The sequence below is a fragment of the Jaculus jaculus genome, chromosome 10, assembly GCF_020740685.1.
Source record: "Jaculus jaculus isolate mJacJac1 chromosome 10, mJacJac1.mat.Y.cur, whole genome shotgun sequence".
NCBI classification, from domain to species: Eukaryota; Metazoa; Chordata; class Mammalia; order Rodentia; family Dipodidae; genus Jaculus; species Jaculus jaculus.
Genome location: NC_059111.1, coordinates 84,084,417 through 84,107,664, shown reverse-complemented (window position 1 = coordinate 84,107,664; position 23,248 = coordinate 84,084,417). Strand labels below are relative to the sequence as shown.

The window sequence follows — 23,248 nt, the reverse complement described above, 5'->3', positions numbered from 1 at the left end:
GCACTGGAGAGATGGCTTAGCTGTCAAGGCGCTTGCCTGTGAGGCTTAAGAACCCAGGTTCAATTCCCCAGTACTCACATAAGCCAGATGCACATGGTGGCACATATGTGGAGTATATTTGCAGTGGTTGGGGGCCCAGGTGTAACCAGTCTCTCTCTCCCTCTCTCAAATAAATAAAAAAATTAATAAAAAGAATTACTGAGCGCTGGATATGTGCTCAGGGCATCTCCTAAGATCAGAGAGAAAAAGAGGAGATCCTTGTCATCCTTGAGCTGAGGTTCCACAGAGCGGAGAGAAGAGCCTAAAGAACAGACAGTTATTGAGCTGAGGTTGCACAGAGCGGAGAGAAGAGCCTAAAGAACAGATAGTTAATATACCACTTGCCACCTTGATTGAACTTTATCATGAAATAGGGAAGCCCACGAGCAACGGTAAAGATGAGCATGTCCTGAATTGAAACACAACAGCTTGTACAGTAAAAATAACAGAAGTCATATGACAAGTGAAAGTTGTACTTGGGGAAGAGATTTGTGTATCTTATTACTCAGCTAGTCTATCTGCAATCCATACAGATACCATTATATAGTAGTAAGCAGTAGTATTGCTCTGTTATTGCAAAATTTCAAGAATAATTGTTAGAGGTAGTTAATTCCTAGGTGCTTTCATTATACTTAAAGCACACAAGTGACATTATCATATGCATATACTTTATAATGTTTGGCAGTACTTTTAAATTATTAATACAATTGATTCAACTAGGCACAAATGTTTGAACAGGCACACATTTTGAGTATAAGTTAAAATGAGACACTAAATTTCAAAGTCCTATAGATTTCCTTGCCTTAGCAGCTATTACAGCATTGCCTTGGCTTGCATTAAGTCAAACCTAAATTGCATTAGTGGAATATAAAATATTGAATTACCCATTTATTAAAATCTTTAGAAACCTATTGTGATGTTTCATTTAAAAATATTTTCCATGGGCCAGGTGTGGTGGTGCACAGCTTTAATCCCAGCACTCAGGAGGCAGAGATAGGAGGATTTCAATGAGTTCAAGGCCATCCTGAGACTACATAGTGATGCCAGGTTAGCCTAGGCTAGAGTGAGACACTACCTCAAAAACCCAAGAAAAAAAAATATAGTTTATTTGCAAGGGGGAGAGAGAGAAAGAGAGAAAGAGAAAGAGAGAGTAGGGGCTTGCCAGGGCTTATTGCCCCTACAGATGAACTCCTGATGCACATGCCACTTTGTGCATCTGGCTTTAAGTGAGTACTGGGGAATTGAACCCAAGCCATTATGCTTTGCAAGCAAGTACCTTTAACCAGTGAGCAATCTTCCCAAGTTCTATTTTTTTGTTTGTTTGTTTTTCAACGTATGGACTCACTCTAGCCCAGGCTGACCTGGAATTCACTATGGAGTCTCAGGGTGGCCTCGAACTCGCAGTAATCCTCTTACCTCTGCTTCCCAGTGCTGGGACTAAAGGCATGTGCCACCACACCCAGCTTCCAAGTTCTGTTTTTTACTGTTGATAATTTGTTATGGCTTTATCAGTTGACTTTATGGATCACGTTTGTCCATACAAACACTTAGAACAATGGTTATTTTTTCTATGCTTAATAAATTGTAATCATGTATACATACATACACACACACACACACACACACACACACACACACACACATATATATATATATATAGATAGATAGATAGATAGATAGATAGATACATAGATACATATATATAAATGTATTAAGACCTCATGATAAAAAGAGGTCTAATACAATTTAAATTTTAAACGAGTTTAAAAGTTATTTAATTTCCTTACCTTTCCTTTATGCACTAAAACAAAAAAGCTATAACTATGCTCTAAATACCTTTTACAGTCATTATAAATTTCAGCCTCTTCATTTGTGAAATTTCAGCAAAAACTTTAAGAGGACCTTGTTGTGGCACCCTGAGGTTGTTATATTTACTAATATAATCTTGAAAAGTATTTAATATCATATATTTATAAAGATAGTATTAAGGCTATAAACTTATAAAATTAGCATGCTGGAATAAATATATCCGGTTTACTCTGGGTTAAAAATAGGTTTATGACTTGGAACTACTAATGTGCTATAGGCAGAATAAACAAAATTTTGATTTTTAAAAAGTAAGGTTTGTGTATCATTGAAATCTTGTGAATAATGATCTTCATTAAAAGGTATGATTCAATTTTCTCAATTAATATGCTAATATTTAATTATTTAGTTAGAATAAAAGAAAATTATTGTCCAAACTTTTTTTTTGACAAGCAGCTCCAAGATATACAGTACTTAACAGAGAACATCTGGGCATCCAAGTCCATCCTCAGTGCCTGGGATGACCTCAATGACCTGGTCATGGTAAGGTGGGATAAGACTGTGCAGTGGTCTCCCTGGAACTGCATTCTTCTCACCAAGGATGAGGCGGCAGCTCATCTGAAGCTTTCAAATATTGAGGAGGTAAGTTTTTCTTTGTTTGGAAAATTCATTTAGTCACTAGAATTATGACAGGCAACTTGTCTGCCTGTTGATGAATGACTTAAATGCTGCCATTTGATAGAGAATTTATGGATTAACAATAACAAAATACATGAATGGCATGTGATTACAGAGATTAACATGAAGCGAGGGAATGTTGCAGGGAAAGATAAGAGTTTTGAACCAATAAGTAGTCAGCATGATATTACTATCTTCTAATAACTAGTTCAAACTCATTAATTCCATAGTGTGTTCCATGAAGGCAATAACTATAATTGCTATCTAAGAGTAGGAGTTTGGTAGTATTTGTTGAATAAATCTTGACATGGTGTGGGGGAGGGGAGTTATGTATTGCTGGTGTGAATGCCAATTGATACAGCCACTATAGAAATCACCACGGAAGGGCTAGAGAGGTGACCTAGTGATTAAGGCACTTGCTGGCCAAGCCAAACAACCCAGGTTCAATTCCCCAGGACCCATGTAAGCCAGATACACAAGGTATCACATGTGTCTAGAGTGTAGTGGCTGGAAGCCTTGGTATACCCATTGCCTCTATCAGTATGCCTCTCTCTCTCTCTCTTTCAAATAAATAAAAATAAAATATAAAAATAAAATATATAAAAAAAGAAATCACCATGGAGGTTCCTCAAGAAACTAATAGGTTTACTATATAATAAAGCGATATTGCTCCTGGATATATGCCTGAAGGGATCTAATGTCTACAGATATAGTATGTCATGTTTATTGTATCACTTTTCACAATGACCAAAATATGAAATCATCCTAGATCAACAGATGAATGGTAAGAAGATCTCTCTCTCTCTCTCAATCTCTCTCTCTCTCTCTCTCTCTCTCACACACACACACACACACACTTTATTCAGCCATAAAGAAGAAACCAATTGTGTCCTTTGAAGAGAAGTAGATGGGATACCACTGGGAGACAGGGCTGAGTACTGTGCGTGCATGGCAGGGATAGACACCATTCCAGGATGCCTTCCTCGGAAGGAGCAAGTTGGCGGAAGGTCATAGGGGAGCAGGCTGCACAGCAAGGTGACACAGGGCTAAGCATTGAGGTTCTGATAGGGCTAGACTTATGCCAGAGAGAGAATGCCTGGGAGGGAACAAGCCAGGGGAAGGTCAGTGGCTAGCAGCTGAACAACTTGGATTCTACTTCTCATACCTTGTAAGACCCCCACCTCAATTTTTTTTTTTTCTGAATCAGAGGCAACTGTGTACCAGCTCCAGCTCCCAGGGAAAGCTTGGAGCTGATTTCATTCGAGAAAGCCAGACAAGGCATATATCTGGAAGACCAGTTCCCCTAGCTTGGTTGCCAGGCAAGCTTGGCCTCCCAAGGTCCTACCCAGATTTCTCAGGAAGTGGCACACAGAAAGCAGTCCCTCTTCATGCTCAAGGTCACCCAGCCCAACCCAGTTTCTTTAATTTCACACCAACCATCCCTCCATGATCAGTTTAGACCAGGCCACCCAACACAGGATACACAAGGGCTGTTATGGTTGATGTCGAGATGGGCAGACCACTAAGCAAAGGAAACAACACACAACACCCAGCAAAGGCATCCCCACCAAGACTAACTAGGCCCACAGTGGAAGCCTCCAATGAGAGCTGAGGGGAAAGTCAAGACATAGAAAGTCAAAATGAAATCCCAACAATCATTTTAAACAAACTTAATGAGATTATGAACAAATGGCTGGTTGATTGGGGAAAAAAACAAAAAAAAAACTTGACTAAGAGAAATCAAATAGGAACTCCAAGAATGGCTGAAGGAAATGAAAGAAAATCAGCAAAAAGATCTCAAATTCCGGGCTGGAGAGATGGCTTAGCAGCTATGGCATTTGCCTGCAAAGCCAAGGGACCCAAGTTCAATTCCCAAGGACCCATATAAGCCAGATGCACAAGGTGGCACATGTGTTTGACAAGGTGGTACATGTGTTTGAAGTTTGTTTGCAGTGGCTGAAGGCCCTGTGTGCCCACTCTGTCCCTCCCCTTTCTCTTTCTCAGTCTGCTTTTCTTTATCTCTCTCAAATAAAATGAAATAAAAAATAAAAAGAATTCAAATTATAAGTCAAAGGATGGCTCAATGAATTGGAAGCAGGACAATGAAATGAACTCAAAGGATGGATGAAGGAAATGGAAGATAATCAACCAAAACAACTCAATAGATGTCTGAAGGAAACCAAAGAGAATCAGGAAACAGTATTCCACAGAAGTTTTTTTTTAATTAAAATGATCTTTTTTTATTTTTTATTTTCATTTATTTATTGGAGAGCGACAGACAGAGAAATAGACAGAGAGAGAGAGAGAATGGGTATGCCAGGGCTTCCAGCCACTGCAAATGAACTCCAGATGCATGTGCCCCCTTGTGCATCCTGCTAACATGGGTCTAGGGGAATTGAGCCTCAAACTGGGGTCCTCAGCCTTCACAGGCAAGTGCTTAACCACTAAGCCATCTCTCCAGCCTCCACAGAAGTTTTAATAACATCAATCACAAAAAGATCGACAGAAGGGTAAAGGAATTTGAGGAGAATCCAAAATAAATAAATAAATAAATGAGCTCATAGGCCAATGGAACAAGCTCAGTGAGGACATATCCAAAGGCAGGAATGAACTCCAAGAGGCAATAAAAAGGTTAAATCAAGACATGAAAATGGAATTCAAGCAAGAGATGGAAATGCTGAAGAAAAACATGACAAAGCAGAAATAAATAGCCCTCTTCAAAGGTCCCCAATGAAAGCCTCTCCAGAAGAATAGATCATGTGAAAGACAAAATTTCAGAACTCAAGGACAAGACAGAAGAATTAGATCAAGACTTTAAAAACACTGTCAAACTGAGAAAGAAAAAAGTGTGAACCAAACATGAGGGAACTTTGGGAAACCTTAAAAAGACCAAACATTTGCATCATAGATGTATAGGAAGGGGAAGAAATAAAGGCCAAGGGCATAGAGAATATGGTCAACAACATTATTGAAGAAAAATTTCCCAACTTTGCAAAAGAGTCTGTTTCAGGTACACAGAACACCAAATAGACAAGACCAGGGAAGAGACACCCCACACCACATAATCATCAAAAGACTAAACACAGCAAAGAGGAATACTAAAAGCTCTAAGAGAAAAACAGCTCATTACATACAGAGGCCAACCCATCAAAATTACATCCAACCGTTCAATGGAAACTCTTAAAGGCAGAACAGCCTGGAATGGGGTATTTCAAAAATTCAAAGATTGGGCTGGAAAGATGGCTTAGTGGTTAAAGTGCTTGCCTGTGAAACCTCATTCTGTTTAGCATTTTACAAGATATAATCAGCAATAAAAGGGGAAGGGGTGACAGTCCAGATAGAAGGTGGAAAAAGCTTTAACATTAAAACCATGGACTCTGGCCAATAAATCCCTAGGTCTAGAATTAGGTTGCTCAGCACAATGTAGGCTATTGTCAAAGCACTTGGTTACCTGCCAGAACTAAAAAGATAAGGCCCTATTGCTGAAGACGCTATTGACTATGGTCACAGGACATCACAATACCATGTGGGAACTGAAAGGGAAACTAGCTCCCACCTACTCCGCCCTCCTAGTGCTGCAAATGCCTATGGGAGCTGCTGGAGAAAAATGGTCACCAACAGCACGAATTAGCAGGAGACCTGCAGACTATGAAATCAGCCAGCCAGGCAAGAAGAACACAATTGTGCAATAGTAGCATGTACAGTAGCAGTTCTCTGATTGGACATGAGGCCAGATCATTGGGAGAGAACTCATATCTGATACTGGAAAGCAAATCAGAAACCCATTGCTGGGAAACTCATAGAGTTCAAAGAGAAGCCCCTGATGCTCTCTGGAGAAGAAAAGTGGGCTTGCACACACACACACACACACACATGCACGCACGCACGCACACGCACGCACGCACACACACACCCCTCCCAAATTTGCATACTTCCCTTTCACTCAAGCTGCTCTCTCTCTTGTTTGGAGAATCTGCTTTATTTTACAGGTGGCAGAGAAAATGGAGGAGAAGCAAGATTCATAAAGAAGGCAAGTAGTTGGACACTGGCCACTATGAGGTGTGCCACCTACCACCTCTGCCAGGGCCCAGGAGAAATTTCAGGGAGAGTGACCACATGAACACTGCTCTTATTGCTAGCCTGACAGCCAGCCCCAGGCTGATGGTAACAAAACATGGCAACCAATCAAAACCTATCAAAAAAGAATTCCAGAGGCTAAAGAAAACTCTAGACACTAAATCACTAACACTAAATCTGAATGCCAACAGGCCTGCCACGGCTGAGGAAACATTGTGGGAGAGGGGCAGAAAGATTGTAAGAGTCACAGAATGGGTAGGAATACCCTGAAGAATGGTCCTCAGCTATCCCACAGGGGCTGACCGAGGTCTTCATGACCCCATAGTGAATCCCATAACCCCACTGAGGTCTCCAGATTAGTGGGAGCTGGGGCAAGAAGATAAAATATAACAGCTATTTATAACTAATATAAAATAAAAATTAATAATAAAGCAAAAAGACAGGGCTGGAGAGATGGCTTAGCAGTTAAGTGTTTGCCTGTGAAGTCTAAGGACCCCAGTTCGAGGCTCGATTCCCCAAGACCCACGTAATCCAGATGCACAAGGGGGTGCATACATCTGGACTTTGTTTGCAGTGGCTGAAGGCCCTGGTGTGCCCATTGTCTCTTTCTCTCTATCTATCTGCCTCTTTCTCTCTGTATTTGTTGCTTTCAAATCAATAAATAAATAAAAGATGAGACACTAGTTGGAAAGAAGGGATTTATTGGAGGTGGGATTTTGTAGGGGAAAAAGAAGAGTGGTGGGAGGGTATTAGGATCATGGTATACTGTCTATATTTATGGAAGTTTTCAATAAAATTTTACAATTAAAAAAAGAGAGCTGGATAGAACTGGATATTATTCTGTTAAACAAAATAAATCACTCTCAGAAAGATAAATTCCATGCTTTCTCTCATATATGGACTCTAAATTTGACGAAAATATAACACGTGAGAGTAGAAGGACTATTTAGGGGGAAGAGGGCATCATAGGGAAGGAGAAGAGAAATAGTGAGGGTAATGGGGTGAACATGGCAAAACACATGATAGGCATGCATGAAGATAACACAGCGACCCTATTACTTTGTATGCTATTGAAAATGTTTATATTACAGAAATAAGTATTTGTTGAATACATAAATGCACATCACCACTATATAGGTATCATGGAAACTGTGGGCCGTCATCTAGTTGATCAGCAAGAGTCTGCCTGAAGAATGGTCAGTCGGGGGCTGGAGAGATGGCTTAGCGGTTAAGCACTTGCCTGTGAAGCCTAAGGACTCTAGTTCGAGGCTCAATTCCCCAGGACCCATATTAGCCAGATGCACAAGGGGGTGCATGGGTCTGGAGTTCATTTGCAGTGGCTGGAAGCCCTGGTGCGCCCATTCTCTCTCTCTCTCTCTCTCTGTGTCGCTCTCAAATAAATAAAAATAAACAAAATTAAAAAAAAAAAAAAGGAATGGTCATTTGGGGCTAGAGGGATGGCTTAGCAGTTAAGGTGTTTGCCTGGAAAGCCAAAGGACCCAGGTTTGATTCTCCAGGACCCACATTAGGCAGATGCACAAGGGATCACACTCATATTCTCTCTCTCTCAATCTCTCTGTCTCTCTCTCTCCCTCTTTCTCTGTCAAATAAATAAAGTATAAAATATAAAAAAAGAATGGTCAATCAATCAAATAAATAAAGTATAAAATATAAAAAAAGAATGGTCAATCATCAAATGAATTCGTTCATTTTGTGAACAAAATGACAATTGTGCTGATGAGGTTTCATCTTTCACTTGTTTCCAACCACTAGGAGTGGAGTAAACACTGCAAAATTAAATACCATTAGATTTCAGTAACTTACAAGATGCAATCTGTAAAACATTTTGATGAAAAATATTGAGGGGCCCCTGAAGAGTTTGTTATAGTTTTGTTCACACTCAGCCAGTAAAGGTTCCCCAGAGGGGATCCTGATGCTCCGTTTTAGTTAGTTAGATTGACGTACCTTTTAATTCCAAGTGAGATGTCAGCTAAAGAACAAGAAGGGAGTGCCATCAAATGTATTTATATTTGAGTGCTATTCTCTGTCTGGTTTTATTTGGAAGAAGTAAGGAAATGATGTAAAGAGAAGAAACTAGTTACATTTTTATCCCATCTTAAAGTAATTTCTGAGCTCTAAAAAGTCAGGCTATTAAAGATTTGACTCTAGACACTGGAAGAAAGGGCACCAAGAAATGAAAGCTATGTTACATGTTATGTTTAGTAAACTAAGCTGCTTCATTAATAGTTAATCACTAGAAGCACAGCCAATATAAGCAATATCATTTCATCTAGGACCCAAAATGAAATTGAAGCTCATTCCCAAAGCTGATATTCTCGTTCTTCTTCAATTAATCCACACAAGGTCCTTTGTGTATTTAATCAACTTATTGCAGTCTCAAATTACATGTTTTATTCACATGCATTTCTAACTTCACGATGCCTGGCTTTCTGACTGCAAATGGAGCAAAGTTTCTCACTCAGATGAACTAAAAAAATTGCTATTTTATGGTTTTCAACTATAAAACCCCTTAAGCACAAATGTCTATTCTGGATAATGAATAGTTTATATTTTGCAGCAAGTTAAAGCATTTCCAGAATCCCCTTAATGCACAGAGATATTTGTTATCCTAGAAAGTAGAAAACATTTAGGTGTGAAAATAATCTTGATTCCTTGCAATACATCAGGGGAAAGGCATGAGGAAGAACATTAGTTTTGTGAGCTCATTGTGTCATGTACACTGGCCAAAGTTGGACTAGTCATCTCTAAAAATCTGTAGGGGCTGGAGAGATGGCTTAACCGTTAAGCGCTTGCCTGTGAAGCCTAAGGACCCCGGTTCGAGGCTCGGTTCCCCAGGTCCCACGTTAGCCAGATGCACAAGGGGGCGCAGAGGCTGGAAGCCCTGGCGCGCCCATTCTCTCTCTCCCCCTCTATCTGTCTTTCTCTCTGTGTCTGTCACTCTCAAAAAAAGAAAAAAAAAATTTTAAATCTGCAGTCCTGTCCCATTTCTTTATTGCCCTTGTCCCTAACCAACTCCGTGACCTTAAAATCTGCCTATGGGCTGGGAAGCTGGCTTGGCAGCCAAAGGCACTCACTTTCAAATTCTGCCCCACCCATGTGGGTTCAATTCCCAAGCCACCCACTTAAGCCTGACACAAAGTGCTGTCAGCACCTGGGCTCCTTTGCAACAACAAGAGGCCCTGGTGCACACATGTAATAAATAAATTTTGAAATAACCTCTGCCTTTTGTGTTTCATAAAATTTTAGTAGATTATATAAAATGTAGAATTAGTCAAAAAAGAAAAAGTGAAAGCATCTCTGATCTGGCACTTGGCTGTGTCTGTCATGAGCCAGCATTGAGCACATTTGCTAATTCTTAACACTCTGGTTTTCTCTTGTATGAAAAGGAAATAGTGCTGTCTAACTGTAGGGAAGCTTTGAAGACTAAATAGGCCACTTAATGATCTCAGATTAGTGTTGGGCATTGGTTATCTCACATAGTAACTGTGCCTGGGAAATACTTTAAACCAGGATATTCTTGCCGAACACTTTCTGTTAGAATGTCAGATCTTTCATCTTTTCTCCAGAGTGTTCTTTTACTTTTATGTTTGATCCTGTGAAGAGATCTTTAGCTTTCAGAAAATAAAATTAAGGAGTAGTTATATGTAGAATTTGTAATTTGGTTGAAAATAGGTCTAAGAGTAATGAAGAAAATAGATTGTATTTATTTATTTAAAATATTTTTATTTATTTATTTGCAAGAAGACAGAGATAGAGAGGAGAGAGAGACATACACTCGGGAGGCAGAGGTATGAGGATCACCGTGACTTTAGGGCCACCCTGGGTTAGAGTGAAACCCTACCTCAAAAACAAAACAAAACAAAACAAAGCAAAGCAAAACAAAACAAAACAAAACAAAACAAAAAACCACAGAAGTGTGTATAAGCCTTCATGAATTTGTTACATGCCAATATCAGCTAGCATAAAGGCTAGAAAGTTGGGTAAACTCTATTTCATGTAAGAAGACCAAGGCTGTAATAAATGCAAGAGAGAAGAATGTAGGATTAATAGCAGGCAATGGTTTGGACACCTTGTCCAGCTTGAAGCATGACAAAGTCCGAGTCCTGAAAGATAATAGACAAAGCAAGAAAAAAGAAATATTGCATTCTGGGTTGAAAGGGAAGCAAAGACACCAAGGCATGACAGTGTTTTCATTTAACAAAATGTGTCAATGTGTCCGTGGCTTTTCAAAGAATTTGATTTTGTCTCTCTCTCTCCCTTTCTTTTTTAAACAGGGTTATGGACGCTTCTTTCTTCACAAGATCAAACACAAACATATCCTGGCTAAGAACTATTTTTCTCAGGTTCCAGTGCTAGCTTCATTTGTATGTCAAGATGAAGAAATGGAAGAGATCAGAAGTAAATATCGCCCAGATCTGTCACCAAAAATTATAGAAGCCCATGGCACTTATAATCAGCATTTCCTGCAGTAGTTATTTGACTATGAACATTTTTACTCACTGCTAATAGAGTAATACAGAGGTCTTATAATGTGAAAATGCAATTTTATCTTTTGTTCATTTTAATTATTTAGTTTTTTTGGTATCTATCATATTACATTATATTAACAGGAAAACTTGTTACATAAATGTTAGGAAATTCATATTAAATTGAACTGCTATCTTGTTACTCAGAATAAATTATAACTTTTACATTAAAAACATTAAATGCATTATAGTTAAAATACAAATATCTACGCTGGGCATGGTGGCACACGCCTTTAATCCCGGCACTTGGGACGCAGAGATAGGAGGATTGCCATGAGTTTGAGGCCACCCTGAGACTACATAGTGCATTTCAGATCAGCCTGAGCTAGAGTGAGACCCTATCTCGAAACACACACACACACACACACACACACACACACACACACACACACACACATACAAAGAATACAAACATCCAAGCAAAACCTTGGTCAAACTTTCAATGAAAAAAAAATTTTATTTTTATTTTTGTTGTTGTTTTTTCGAGGTAGGGTCTCTCTCTAGCCAAGGCTGACCTGGAATTTACTATGTAGTCTCAGGGTGGCCTTGAACTCACAGAGATTCTCTACCTCTGCCAACCAAGTGCTGGGATTAAAGGCGTGTGCCACCAATGCCTAGCTATAAGTACTTTAACCTTAACATCACTTACTTTTATTTATTTATTTATTTTTTTGATTTTTTGAGGTAGGGTTTAACTCCAGTTCAGAGTTCAGGCTCTCCTGGAATTCACTATGGAGTCTCAGGGTGGCCTTGAACTCACAGTGATCCTCCTACGTCTGCCTCCCAAGTGCTGGGATTAAAGGTGTGTGGCACCACATCTGGCTTTTATTTTATTCATTTTATTTTTTTCTCAATTATTATTAACATTTTCCATGATTATAAAAAATATCCCATGATAATACCCTCACTTCTCCCACTTTCCCCACTGAAACTCCATTCTCCATCATATCCCCTCCCCATCTTAATCAGTCTCTCTTTTATTTTGATGTCATGATCTTTTCCTCCTCCTATGATGGTCTTGTGTATGTAGTGTCAGGCACTATGAGGTCATGGGTATCCAGGCCATTTTATGTCTGGAGGGAGCACATTGTAAGGAGTTCTACCCTTCCTTTGGCTCGTACAACTGTATTTCTTCTTTTGAGAACTCCCTATTTAGCTCCATAGCCCATTTTTTAATTGGTTTGTTTGATTTCTTATTATTTATCTTTTTAAGTTCTTTGTATATCCTAGATATTAATCCTCTATCAGATATATAGCTGGCAAAGATTTTTTCCCCATTCTGTAGGTTGCCTCTGCTTTGGCTTGGTACCTATGCCGCCATCTTAACTGGAAGTCATCTTATTTGTTTTTTTAAGGTAGGGTCTCACTGTAGCTCAGGATGACTTGGAATTCACTATGCACTCTCAGGCTGGCCTCCAACTCTTGGGGATCCTCCTACTTTTGCCTCCTGAGTGCTGGACATGCTCCACCTCTCCCTGCTTCAGTGAGAAAAATTTGCTCAAGATAACAGATAACTGTAGGAGAGTAATTAGCAAATGGATAGGAGGAAGTATTATACAATCTCTTTTGTTAAAACATTGATAAATAAGATTACATTTTGAAATATGGATGTGAATATTTATCTATTATTGTCCATTTTCATCTTCTCCCAATCTAAGAAAAGAAATGAAACTCTAAAGGTGGGCATTGTGGCACACGCCTTTAATCCCAGCACTCAGGAGGCAGAGGTGGAGGATCACCATGAGTTCAAGGCTACCCTGAGACTACATAGTGAATTCCAGGTCAGCCTGGACCAGAGTGAAACCCTACCTCGAAAAACAAACAAAAAACCAAGCAAAAACAAACAAACAAATGAAACTCTGAACAAGCAAAATATCTGCATCCTACCTTAGGACACATGATGCGTAACAGAGCTCTCCTGGGATGGAAGGCTCCTACGGGACAATGCTAGAGTCTGTGGGCAGAATAACCTTGAAAATAATCAACCACAACCACTCCCTTTTCAATAATCTGAAGGTAGAACCTTTAGTTATTGAATGTCTGTGCATCTGTGTGTGATGTTGAGTCGTGATGTATCCAGAGGTGGCACACCCCAAATGGCATAATTCAGGAAGAGTTAATTTAGAACAGGACATGTTATGAGATGTGAGCAATATATAGGGAAAGTAAAGAAATAGGAGAGAGAGAGAGAGAGAGAGAGAGAGAGAGAGAGAGAGAGAGAGAGGGAGAGAGAGCGGGCAAGGAGACCAGTTAAATCCTTCCAAAGCACATTCTGGTTACCTGCTTCTTCTAACTAGGGCCCACTTCCTAGTTTCTATAACCTCCCAGTAATGTCACCAGACTATAAACCCCACCATTGCATTGATCCCCTGATGAGATTAGAGCCCTCATGATTCAATTACATCCCAGATGCCCATCAACTTTAACACATGAACATAAACAGTTCAGATTCAAACCACAGAAGTCACTTTGCTGACAAAACAAAAAATACAAAATGAATTAGCGTATGATTAGCAATCCCATATCTGGATACTTAGTATCTCAAAGAAATATTATTTCTCCTATGTTCTATGAAACACCTTCTGCAACAGCCAAAATTAAGGATCATTTTGGATGTTTATCAACGAATGGAGTCTTTAAAATGAATTATGCAGTATGTGATTATGGATAAACCTTGTAGATATTATGCTAAATGAAATGTTAGTCAGAAAAAGACAAACAAATAATTTTATGACTCCAGAATAACAAAACTCAAGCAAAGTCCAGAATTGCTGTTTTCATGGATTGGAAGGGGCTAGAATGAGAAATAGAATCTGCTAATCAGTAAGTCTACACTTCACTGGTGAAAAATAAACACATTATAGATATCTGCTGTGAAGTTTTGCTCCTCTAGATAATAATGCAATACTGCATATCCCAAACTATGCTAAGGCAGTAGACATTAAATGTTCTTACCACAGTAACATTAAAAAACAAAAGGCAACTAAAAAAGAGGCCTTAGGGAGAATAATTTGGCCCCACTGGGATTTACAACAGTGACAATTTGTAATTTATAGCATTGGCAATCAAATTCATAGGAATTAAATGAGCAGCTGGATTAGTTTCCCCATGGTGGTTGTAACAAATTATCTTGAATTTATGCCTTAAAACAACAGGAACAAATTGTTCCGGGAGACAGAAGTCTTAAAGCAGGGTGTCATCAGAGTGGTACGTTCCTTGGAATCTTTTATGTTTGAAATGTGGACATCAAATTGAGGACATTGTGATTCTAGACAAGCTCTCTGTTACTGTACTATACTCCCAGTCCCCTGTGGAATCATTAAGGGACATCCTGTCATCTCTCTAGTTGCATTTGGTCACTTTTGATACTCCTTGCCTTCCTTGGCTATCCCATCCAGACCTATGCTTTTGTGTTCATATTGCCTCTTCATTTTTCTGTTTTATAAAGACACTTGTTGTTTGATTTGGGGTCCACTGAGCCAATCCAGGATGATCTTATATTCATCTTGTCTAGCTGTATTTATAAGTAAGATCCTTTATCAAAAATAAGGTTACATTCACAGGATTTGGGTGCTAGCACATAGAGGCCATTACCCAACTCATTACTATAGGCTATTATGGTTCTATCTACTGTCTAAGAAGAGAAATTTTAGCTCTGGAGGGCAGAACAAGCTACTGAGAGTTCTGTGGTAAAGAATAACAACCACTTACAGCATTCTCACATGTAAGCCCAGTCACAGGTATAAATGGATGGACTCTTTGAGGTGCTTACAGTGAATGGTCTTCCAAGCTGTCTCCAGGGGTATCTTTGCTATTTATCAGGGGTCACTGACCTGGGAAAGGCAAAGGCACTGACCTCCTAGGTGTTCACAAACATTGGCCTTGAAATGACTCTAATCCTGGAGTTGAAACAGCATCATATGGGCCCACTGGTTAGGAAAGAGGCCTATGATGGGCTGATACATTGATTCTTCACTTGAATATTTTCCTTGTGATGGCAGATTTGTCCTGTTTTCCTTTACCCAGTTCCAGTATACAAAGTGCGAATACATATGATCAATTACTGACAAGATTCCCACATACAGTTCCTGCCCCATGTGGTGAGGGCTCCTACTGTGATAGCAGGAAAGGCCGATGAAAGCCTCTGAAGGTGCTCCTATTTCTCCTGCTGTCCTCCTCCTGCAGACAGAGTCAACCTAAACTTCACTTCATTCGGGAGAACATTGATGCAGTCAACTACCAGACAAGTGATGGTTTCTATCATATGCCCATCTACCTGTGCTTTAAGCTCATGGAAATCCTAGTCAACTTACTCTATTTTTACTCTGACAATTTTATTCATGCATAGACTATATTTCAACTGCATTTACCTACCATAACTCTCTTTTGTCTCACTCTCACTCCCATGGAACCTCCTCTACTCAGCTCATCCTCCTTATTTCATGACTTTTTTTGTTGTTAGCTTTGATGACTCAATGAGTTTAATTAGTGTTGCTCACATATTGTAGGAGAATTATTTACTGGAGCATGGAAAAATTTACCAATGGTTACACCACTGAAGAAAATGGCTCCTCCTCCCTCAGTAACCATTGATTGTCATCATGTCCTTGAGGAGGGGCAAGACCTCAAGAGACCCTCCCTTATCCATGATGGAATGTTGGCAGGCCCAATCTTGTTTGGGTACTGCTGCTATGAGTTTATGAGTCAACTGACCATGGTCATGTCATGCCCAGAAGTCAATTTTCCACCACACTCTTTTCTCTGGCTCATACATCATTCCCCTTCCTCTTTTGCAATGTCCCTTCAACCTTGAATGATAAAAATGTCCTACTTACGACTAAACACTCAACATTTATTCTCAGCACTTTGCCCAGTTAAGAGACTGTAGTAACTGCTGCCCACTGCAAGAAATTTCTGACCAAAGCTGATAGTTTAAGGGTCTGAGAATCATTGAAGAAAGACCCCAGACTCAAATAGTATGTAAAAACAAAGAGCATTATTCTGCAGAATCAGCCAGCATGTGGGGATCAATCATTCATACAAAATGGCAACCCCAAGAGGAGCTTGCAGTCTCCTATTAAGCACAACTAGGGGAATTCCAGGCAGGTTAAGTAATCTTCTAACATGATTGGCTAGGCAAGCAGCAGTTACAGTTGTATTTCTCTGATTGGTTGGGGCAAAATGACATGAAAGGGACATGTTTGGGTATATTTAGACATGTCTCCAGGGACTGACTCAGCCCCCAGAGCACAAAATGGTGGCTATCTTCCCCTGCCACATGTCAGGGTCACTGTTGATTAACAGCCCACCCTTTGTTCATGATTTTTCCCAGAATTCTTGCCTACCTCTCTGGGAAACTGAAGCTTAGGTCTAGTGAAGGTGGCCCCTTACTGAAGCCTGTCATAGAATCAGTTTGGTCCCTTCATTCCCTTCTTGAGTATGGTCTCATCTCGAATCCTTGAGATGTATCCAAAGTCTCCAAAGATTGGTACTGTTGTTTCAGAACAATTAATTGTATTGTGGCTAAGAAATCCTTAACAAATTTGACCAAAGTATTAATGATACAAGGTCCAAAGTAAGAGAATAAGGGGACTAGTTAGGGCAGAAATTAAAGTCATTAACCAAGAGGACCAATTGAACAAAGATTCATATAAGGGGAGTTTCAAACTCAGAAAAGGGCAAAGCTATGGAGAGACACCCAGTCAACACCAGTTTCAAGGGTTAATTTAGTTAGGGTCTCCTTTAGAGTCTGATTCATTCTTTTTACCTGTCTTAAATATTCTGGGGATGATACACACAATGGAGCTTCCAATTTGTCCCCACAATTTTAACTATGGCTTGGGTTACTTGTGAGATGAAGACTGGTCCATTGTCTGACCCCAAAAGAACAGGTAAACCATACCTTGGAATTAAGTCATCCAATAGTTTCTTGGCCACAGTTGTGGCAGTCTTATTCTTAGTTGGTATCTCCAGTAAGGTTGGCATCACCATAGGAGGTAGTTTTGCCACCAGGGTGGAAGCAACCTGGAGGGCTGCCTCTCATGCTGCCTTATCAGCCCTGTTTTTCCCTTTAGAACTGGGATCCTCTTCTTTCTGGTGACCAGGGAAAAGCATGACTGCTGTTTCTTTGGGGAGCCATTTAGCTTGCAGGATGTCCAAAATCTCCTGTTTATTTTTAATGATTTTTCCTTCTGCTGTCCATAGTCCCCTTTCTTTATAAATGGCCCCATGAACATGTACTGTTGCAAAGGCATAATGACTATCAGCATAGATATTAAGTCTCTTTCCTTGGCCTAGTTGTAAGGCCTTAGTTAGGGCTATAAATTCAGCTTTCTGGGCAGACATATCTGGAGGGAGGGCTTCTGATCATATAGTTGTCTCTTCAGTGGTCACTGCAGCTCCTGCATACCGGACACCATCTTTAAGGAAGCTGCTATCATCTGTATACTAGGTCAGCTTTGCCCCTTTAAGGAGAAAGTCCTTGAAATCTGGTTGCGGCCTTTGTAAACTACTCAAGATCACTGAGCAGTCATGTATGGGACTGTCCAGATCTGGATCAGGTAATAGCATTGCAGGATTGAGGGTCTGAATGGTAGCAAATTGGACCCATGGAGGGTTGAGAAGAAGAGTCTGCTAATGAGTCTGTCTGGCATTAGTCAGCCATCTGTCAGGGGGCTGCTGTAGCATTCCTTCAATAGTGTGAGGAGTAGTAACTCTCAGGGTTTAGCACAAAGTTAGTTTATCTGAGTCTTTGACCAATAAGGTGGTGACTGCTATTATTCAGAGGCATGGGGGCCATCCCATTGCTACTGGGTCTAATTTCATTGCTAGGTAAGCAATCGGCCTCTTTCAAGGGCTGAGAGTTTGAGTCAATACCCCTTTAGCTATGCCTTTATTCTCATCAATGTAAAGATGGAAAAGTTTGTGGATGTCTGGCAAAGCTAATGCCAGGGCTTCAAGGAGGGCTTTTTTCAACTGGAGGAAGATCTTTTCCCTTTCTGAGGTCCATTCAAGGGAATTTTCTTATCCCCTCATGGCCTCATAGAGGTGCTTGGCCATTTTGTGTCAATCTGGGTATCCAGGGTCTACAAAACCCTGCCAACCCCAAGAACTCACGTACCTGTTGCTAGGTTTTTGTGGTGGGGGATGTTGAGGATTATCTCTTTGTGGGATTGAGACAACAGGCATTGGTCCCACTTGAGTATGTACCCATGGTATGTTACTTCCCTCTGGTAGAGCTGCATCTTTCTCACTGAAACTTGGTATCCCATGTAGTCCAATTCTATCAGCAAGGCCTCGGTGGCTGAGCAGCAGGCTCCTTCATCTGAGTCTGCTATGTGGAGGTCATCTATGTACTGCAAGAGGGTTATTTGGGCATGGGCCTGACAAATCCTCATGGAGTGCTTCATCAAAAAATGGTGGGTGAGTTCTTGAATCCTTGTGGCAATCTGGTCCATGTTAATTACCCATTGAATCCATGTTATTGATTATTCCATTCAAAGGCAAACAGAGGCTGGCTGGCTGGGGCCAGTGGCAGACTGAAGAATGCATCCTTAAGGTCCATCACTGTGTACACATTGCATTCAGGTGGCAAGGTGCTTAGCAGAGTGTATGGGTTTGGCACCATAGGATGGTTCTCTTCTACCCATTTATTAATTTTCCTCAAATCCTGCACGGGTTGGTAGCCATTGGAGTGGGGTTTCTTTACTAGCAGAAGGAGGGTATTCCAGGTGGACTGAAAAGGGACTAATATCCCTTGTTCCCAAAGTCGGTTTATGTGAGGTGTTATACCTTGTTTGGCTTCTTAGATCACAGGGTATTGGAAGACTTGGTTTGGGCCAGCATTAGCCCTCAGTTGGACCATGATTGGGGCCTGATGCTTGGCAAGCCCAATCTGATTTCTTTCTGCCCATAAACCTGGAATCCTTTCCTATAATTCCCTCAGATATGGGCTTTCAGGGGTACCTTGAGAGGGTGAGGTATAGAGTTTATATTCTTTCTCCAGGGACACAGTCAACACATATACAGGACCATTCTGATTCCCTTGGGGTTGAAATGGATTTGTGCTCCCATTTTAGTCAAGAGGTCTCACCCCAGGAGTGGATATGGGCACCCATGGATGGCCATGAATGAATGGGTTACCCATTCCATTCCTAAGTCCACTTCTCATTGGGTGGTCCATGAATATGGACTTATCCCAGAGGCTCCTTGGACCCATGTCCTTTTAGTGGACAGGGGTCCCAAAGGTTGTTTCAGGATAGAATGCTGAGCCCCAGTATTGACCAGGAAAGTCACTGGTTTACCCTCCACCTTCAAGGTTACCCAGGGCTCATGGAGGGGACAGGAGCCCTGACACCCTCAGTCACAGAGTTCTCCTATTTCCAGGATTTTAGGATTTTTGTCCCTTTGTCTTTTGGGACATTCATTTTTCCAATGTCCCATCTCTTTGCAATAAGCACATTGGTCCTTTTGGAGACAGGGTCAGTATTGTCCTTACCCCCTCAATTGTGGGGCTGGTTTTCTCCTGTGTCTTCCATAAGCCATGCATGACTTTTAATTCCCTTGGGTCAGATTTCCCCATGGCAGCCAGTAATATTTTGGCTAATCCTCTAGTCCATTTGCCTTCTGGAGTCTCTATTATTATAAACTTTTTCTGCTATTGCTACAAGTTCTGACATCTGCTTACTCACAAACATCTAGTTGTTGGAGTTTTCTGAGGAAGTCTGGTGCCACCTGGTTGAAAAAAGGCATGTTCGGGCTGGAGAGATGGTTTAGCGGTTAAGTGCTTGCCTGTGAAGCCTAAGGACCCCGGTTCGAGGCTCCGTTCCCCAGGTCCCACGTTAGCCAGATGCACAAGGGGGCGCACGTGTCTGGAGTTCGTTTGCAGAGGCTGGAAGCCCTGGCACGCCCATTCTCTCTCTCTCCCTCTATCTGTCTTTCTCTCTGTGTCTGTCACTCTCAAAGAAATAAAAAAAAAAATTTAAAAAGGCATGTTCATGGCAGACTGGTTTTCTCTTGCTTCTGAGTCCATGGGCATATAGGTCTGCTATGTTTCTAGTAGTCTCTCTAAAAATGCCCCTGAGCTTTCCTTTTTACCTTATATAACCTGTCCTACCTTAGAGAAATTTGTGGGCTTCTTTGCAGCGTCTTAGCAACCCTTCATGAGAATCTGGTGGTAGACTTTCAGTCTCTCCTTACCTGCTGTTGGGATCCCAACCTGGGTGGATTAAGGGAAAGGCTGTATCCATGTAGCCTGCACAGTTGTGGGCTAACCGTTAGGTCCAGGAACCAGCTTGGGGGCAGCAGCTAGAATTCACTCCCTTTCATCTGTAGTAAAAAGAACCTGTAAGAGCTGCTGACAGTCATCCCAAGTGGGCTGATGGGTTCTCATTATGGAATCTAACAAGTCTAGGAGGGCCGAGGGCTTGACAGAAAACTTTGGATTCTGTGTCTTCTAATTTTATAAGTCACTGGTAGAAAAAGGGATATGAGTCACAAAATGTTGGCCATCCTGATGGGGAGGGGGCGGTTGCCCACAGAGGTAGCACAATCGTTGTGGAGTCTGCCTGTCTCATGGTCTGGGCCCATGTATGGGGAGGGCTCATCATATTTGCTCCTTCTACTGGGTCTGGATCAGCAGCTACCACTTTTGGTACGGGTTCTGGCACAGGGGCAGGTACATAGGGAGGTGGGTAGAGGTCCTCCTTGGGGACAGAAGGGGGCAGGACCAGTGGATTGCAGTCTTTCGGTGGTCCTGACTCCTTGATTGACAAGATTGCTGGGGCTGGTGGCAAAAAGGGGCTCAACCAAGGAGGAGGGCTTTCCACTAGATATTGCCAGACTATGATGTATGGGACCTGGTCAGTATGCCAAAGATTCCCATACACAATACCTTTAACGTTGTAAGTGGTGGGCAGGTGGAAGGTGCCTCCCTCTGGCCATCCCACATTGAAAGTCCTCCATTTATTCCTGCAAAAGATGGTTAGGTTTTGTGCTCATACTGTTAAACCCAGAGTATCTGTCAGGTGTCAGAAATCCTTCAAGCGTGACTGGACTAGGTCCAGAGGGGTGGAACTTGCTGTTTGTCCCCTGGTGTCTCACAAGAAAGAAAAAAAAAAGGATGAACAAGACACAAACACACAGAAACAGAAACAAATTTCCCGGGAAGTGAAAAAGAAACCAAAACAAAGCTGACAACAGCCTATCCCATGAATAGGCTCTGCCAGATGGGCACGACCCATCAGTATTTATCCAAACCAGAGTCAGACTGGAGCTCTCAGGCTCCAACAGATGGGGGTCCAGAGTGTTCTTGGAACTCCCTGGCCCAGAGGCATTTATTGGCACATCCACCCAACCTTTGTGGGCCTCCAGATTGTGTCTGGACACCTGATTTTACCAGAGAAACAAGGGACACAGTAGAACAGAGACACACAACACGGAGGAGTGCCGCAACTCACTGGTCAGTGGAGAACCAATTGTTCCCCTAAAAATGCTCCATTATTGAGTTGGAGGGGGTGTCTCCAGTTCTCCTGGACAAGCCCCCAAATGTAAAGGTCTGAGAATCACTGAAGAAAGACCCCAGACTCAAATAGTATGTAAAAACAAAGAGCATTTATTTTGCAGAATCAGCCAATATGCGGGGGTCAACCATTCATAGAAAATGGCAACAGTGAGAGGAGCATGCAAGCTCTTTTTAAGCACAACTAGGGGAATTCCAGGCAGTTTAGGTAATCTTCTGGCTAGGCAAGCAGCAGTTACAGTTGTATGTCTCTGATTGGTTGGGGCAAAAGTGTGCAAAAAGGACATGTTTGGGCATGTTTGGACATGTCTCCAGGAACTGACTCAGCCCCCAGAGCACAAAATGGCAGCTATCTTCCCTGGCTACATGTCAGGGTCACTGTTGATTAACAGCCCACCCTTTGTACATGGTTTTTCCCAGAAGTCTTGCCTACCTCTCTGGGAAACCAAAACTTAGGCCTAGTTAAGGTGGCCCCTTACTGAAGCCTGTCATAGAATCAGTTTGGTCCCTTCAATAGAAGCATTTATATATGAACCCAAACACAAATATTTAGAAGCACAATATATTCATTTTAGTAGTTTTCCCACTAGGACCTATGGCCTCCCAGGAATGGTCTTTGGACCAAGTTTACAGTACCAGGCATGTAGCAGTTCTGTTATGAGCATGTAAGGACCAGCATATGGTCCAGGGACAGTTTAGATAAATAAGTTTGTTTTTCTTTGTGTGTGAGAGTAAAATTGCAAAGTCAACCTTTGTAAGCAAAAATCTAAGAAAAAGCTGAGTACAATGACATAGTAAGAGATTACCAGAAGGTGTGTGTGCAACCCTAGATAAGTAGTGGAAAATACAAAAAACCCAGCTGCTTAGCAGCCGTTGTCCCAGTCCTCCCGACACTATGACTGACTGAACGGCTGCTCAGCGGTCCGGACTGAGACCTCCGCGAGACGCATCACTGATCCGAATTCATCTGCCCGACACGCTGTCCGAACGACCGAGTCGACTGAGACTCGCCTTGAAAACTGCGAACCGAGAAAAAGTCGGAGCACGGACCCCGCGTCGCCAGGTTGTGACGTCAGAAATATACTGCGTCCCAAGTCTCGCGATATCAGGTTGTATACATGTTAGACTCATTAGAAATATTCTTGTGTTAGTAGTGATGAATATAATTTGGATATATATTATATTAGCTATAATATTAGTTGTGATAGTTTGGACTTGCTTGTGTGTGACTTTCATCCCAGTAAACTCCTTTGCGAGTACACCAGCATCTGAGTATTATTGACCTTCGTGGGCGGAATCCTCTCAACCAATCATCTTTGAGAGTGCTCGCGACAAGTTCCCTTCTTGATGCGGGAGAAAACACACAACCAGAAGGAGATTATGGAAGTTTGTTTCTGCTTACAGTTTTAAAGGAAAGTGTTATCATGGAGGGGTAAGTATGGAAAAAAAAAAAAAAAACAAAACTGTTGTCCTCCACATCTCCATAAATCAGCAAAGAGGAAGTAGAGCAAATGAGCTCCCTTTGAACACCTGGCAGAATAGGACTAATAAACCTCAATGCCAGCCTCCAGCTACATACTTC

General features: G+C 41.4%; 1 protein-coding gene across 1 annotated transcript in view; it reads left to right on the top strand.

Annotated features, from left to right (window-relative positions):
• Iqub (IQ motif and ubiquitin domain containing) overlaps window positions 1-11,093 on the top strand; it is a 77,537-nt gene extending 66,444 nt beyond the window's left edge. Inside the window, exons 11-12 of the mRNA XM_004658647.2 lie at window positions 2,302-2,487; window positions 10,896-11,093. Coding sequence (XP_004658704.2) covers window positions 2,302-2,487; window positions 10,896-11,093 — 384 coding nt within the window. The remainder of the gene's footprint in view (window positions 1-2,301; window positions 2,488-10,895) is intronic.
• The last annotated feature ends 12,155 nt before the right edge of the window (window positions 11,094-23,248 follow it).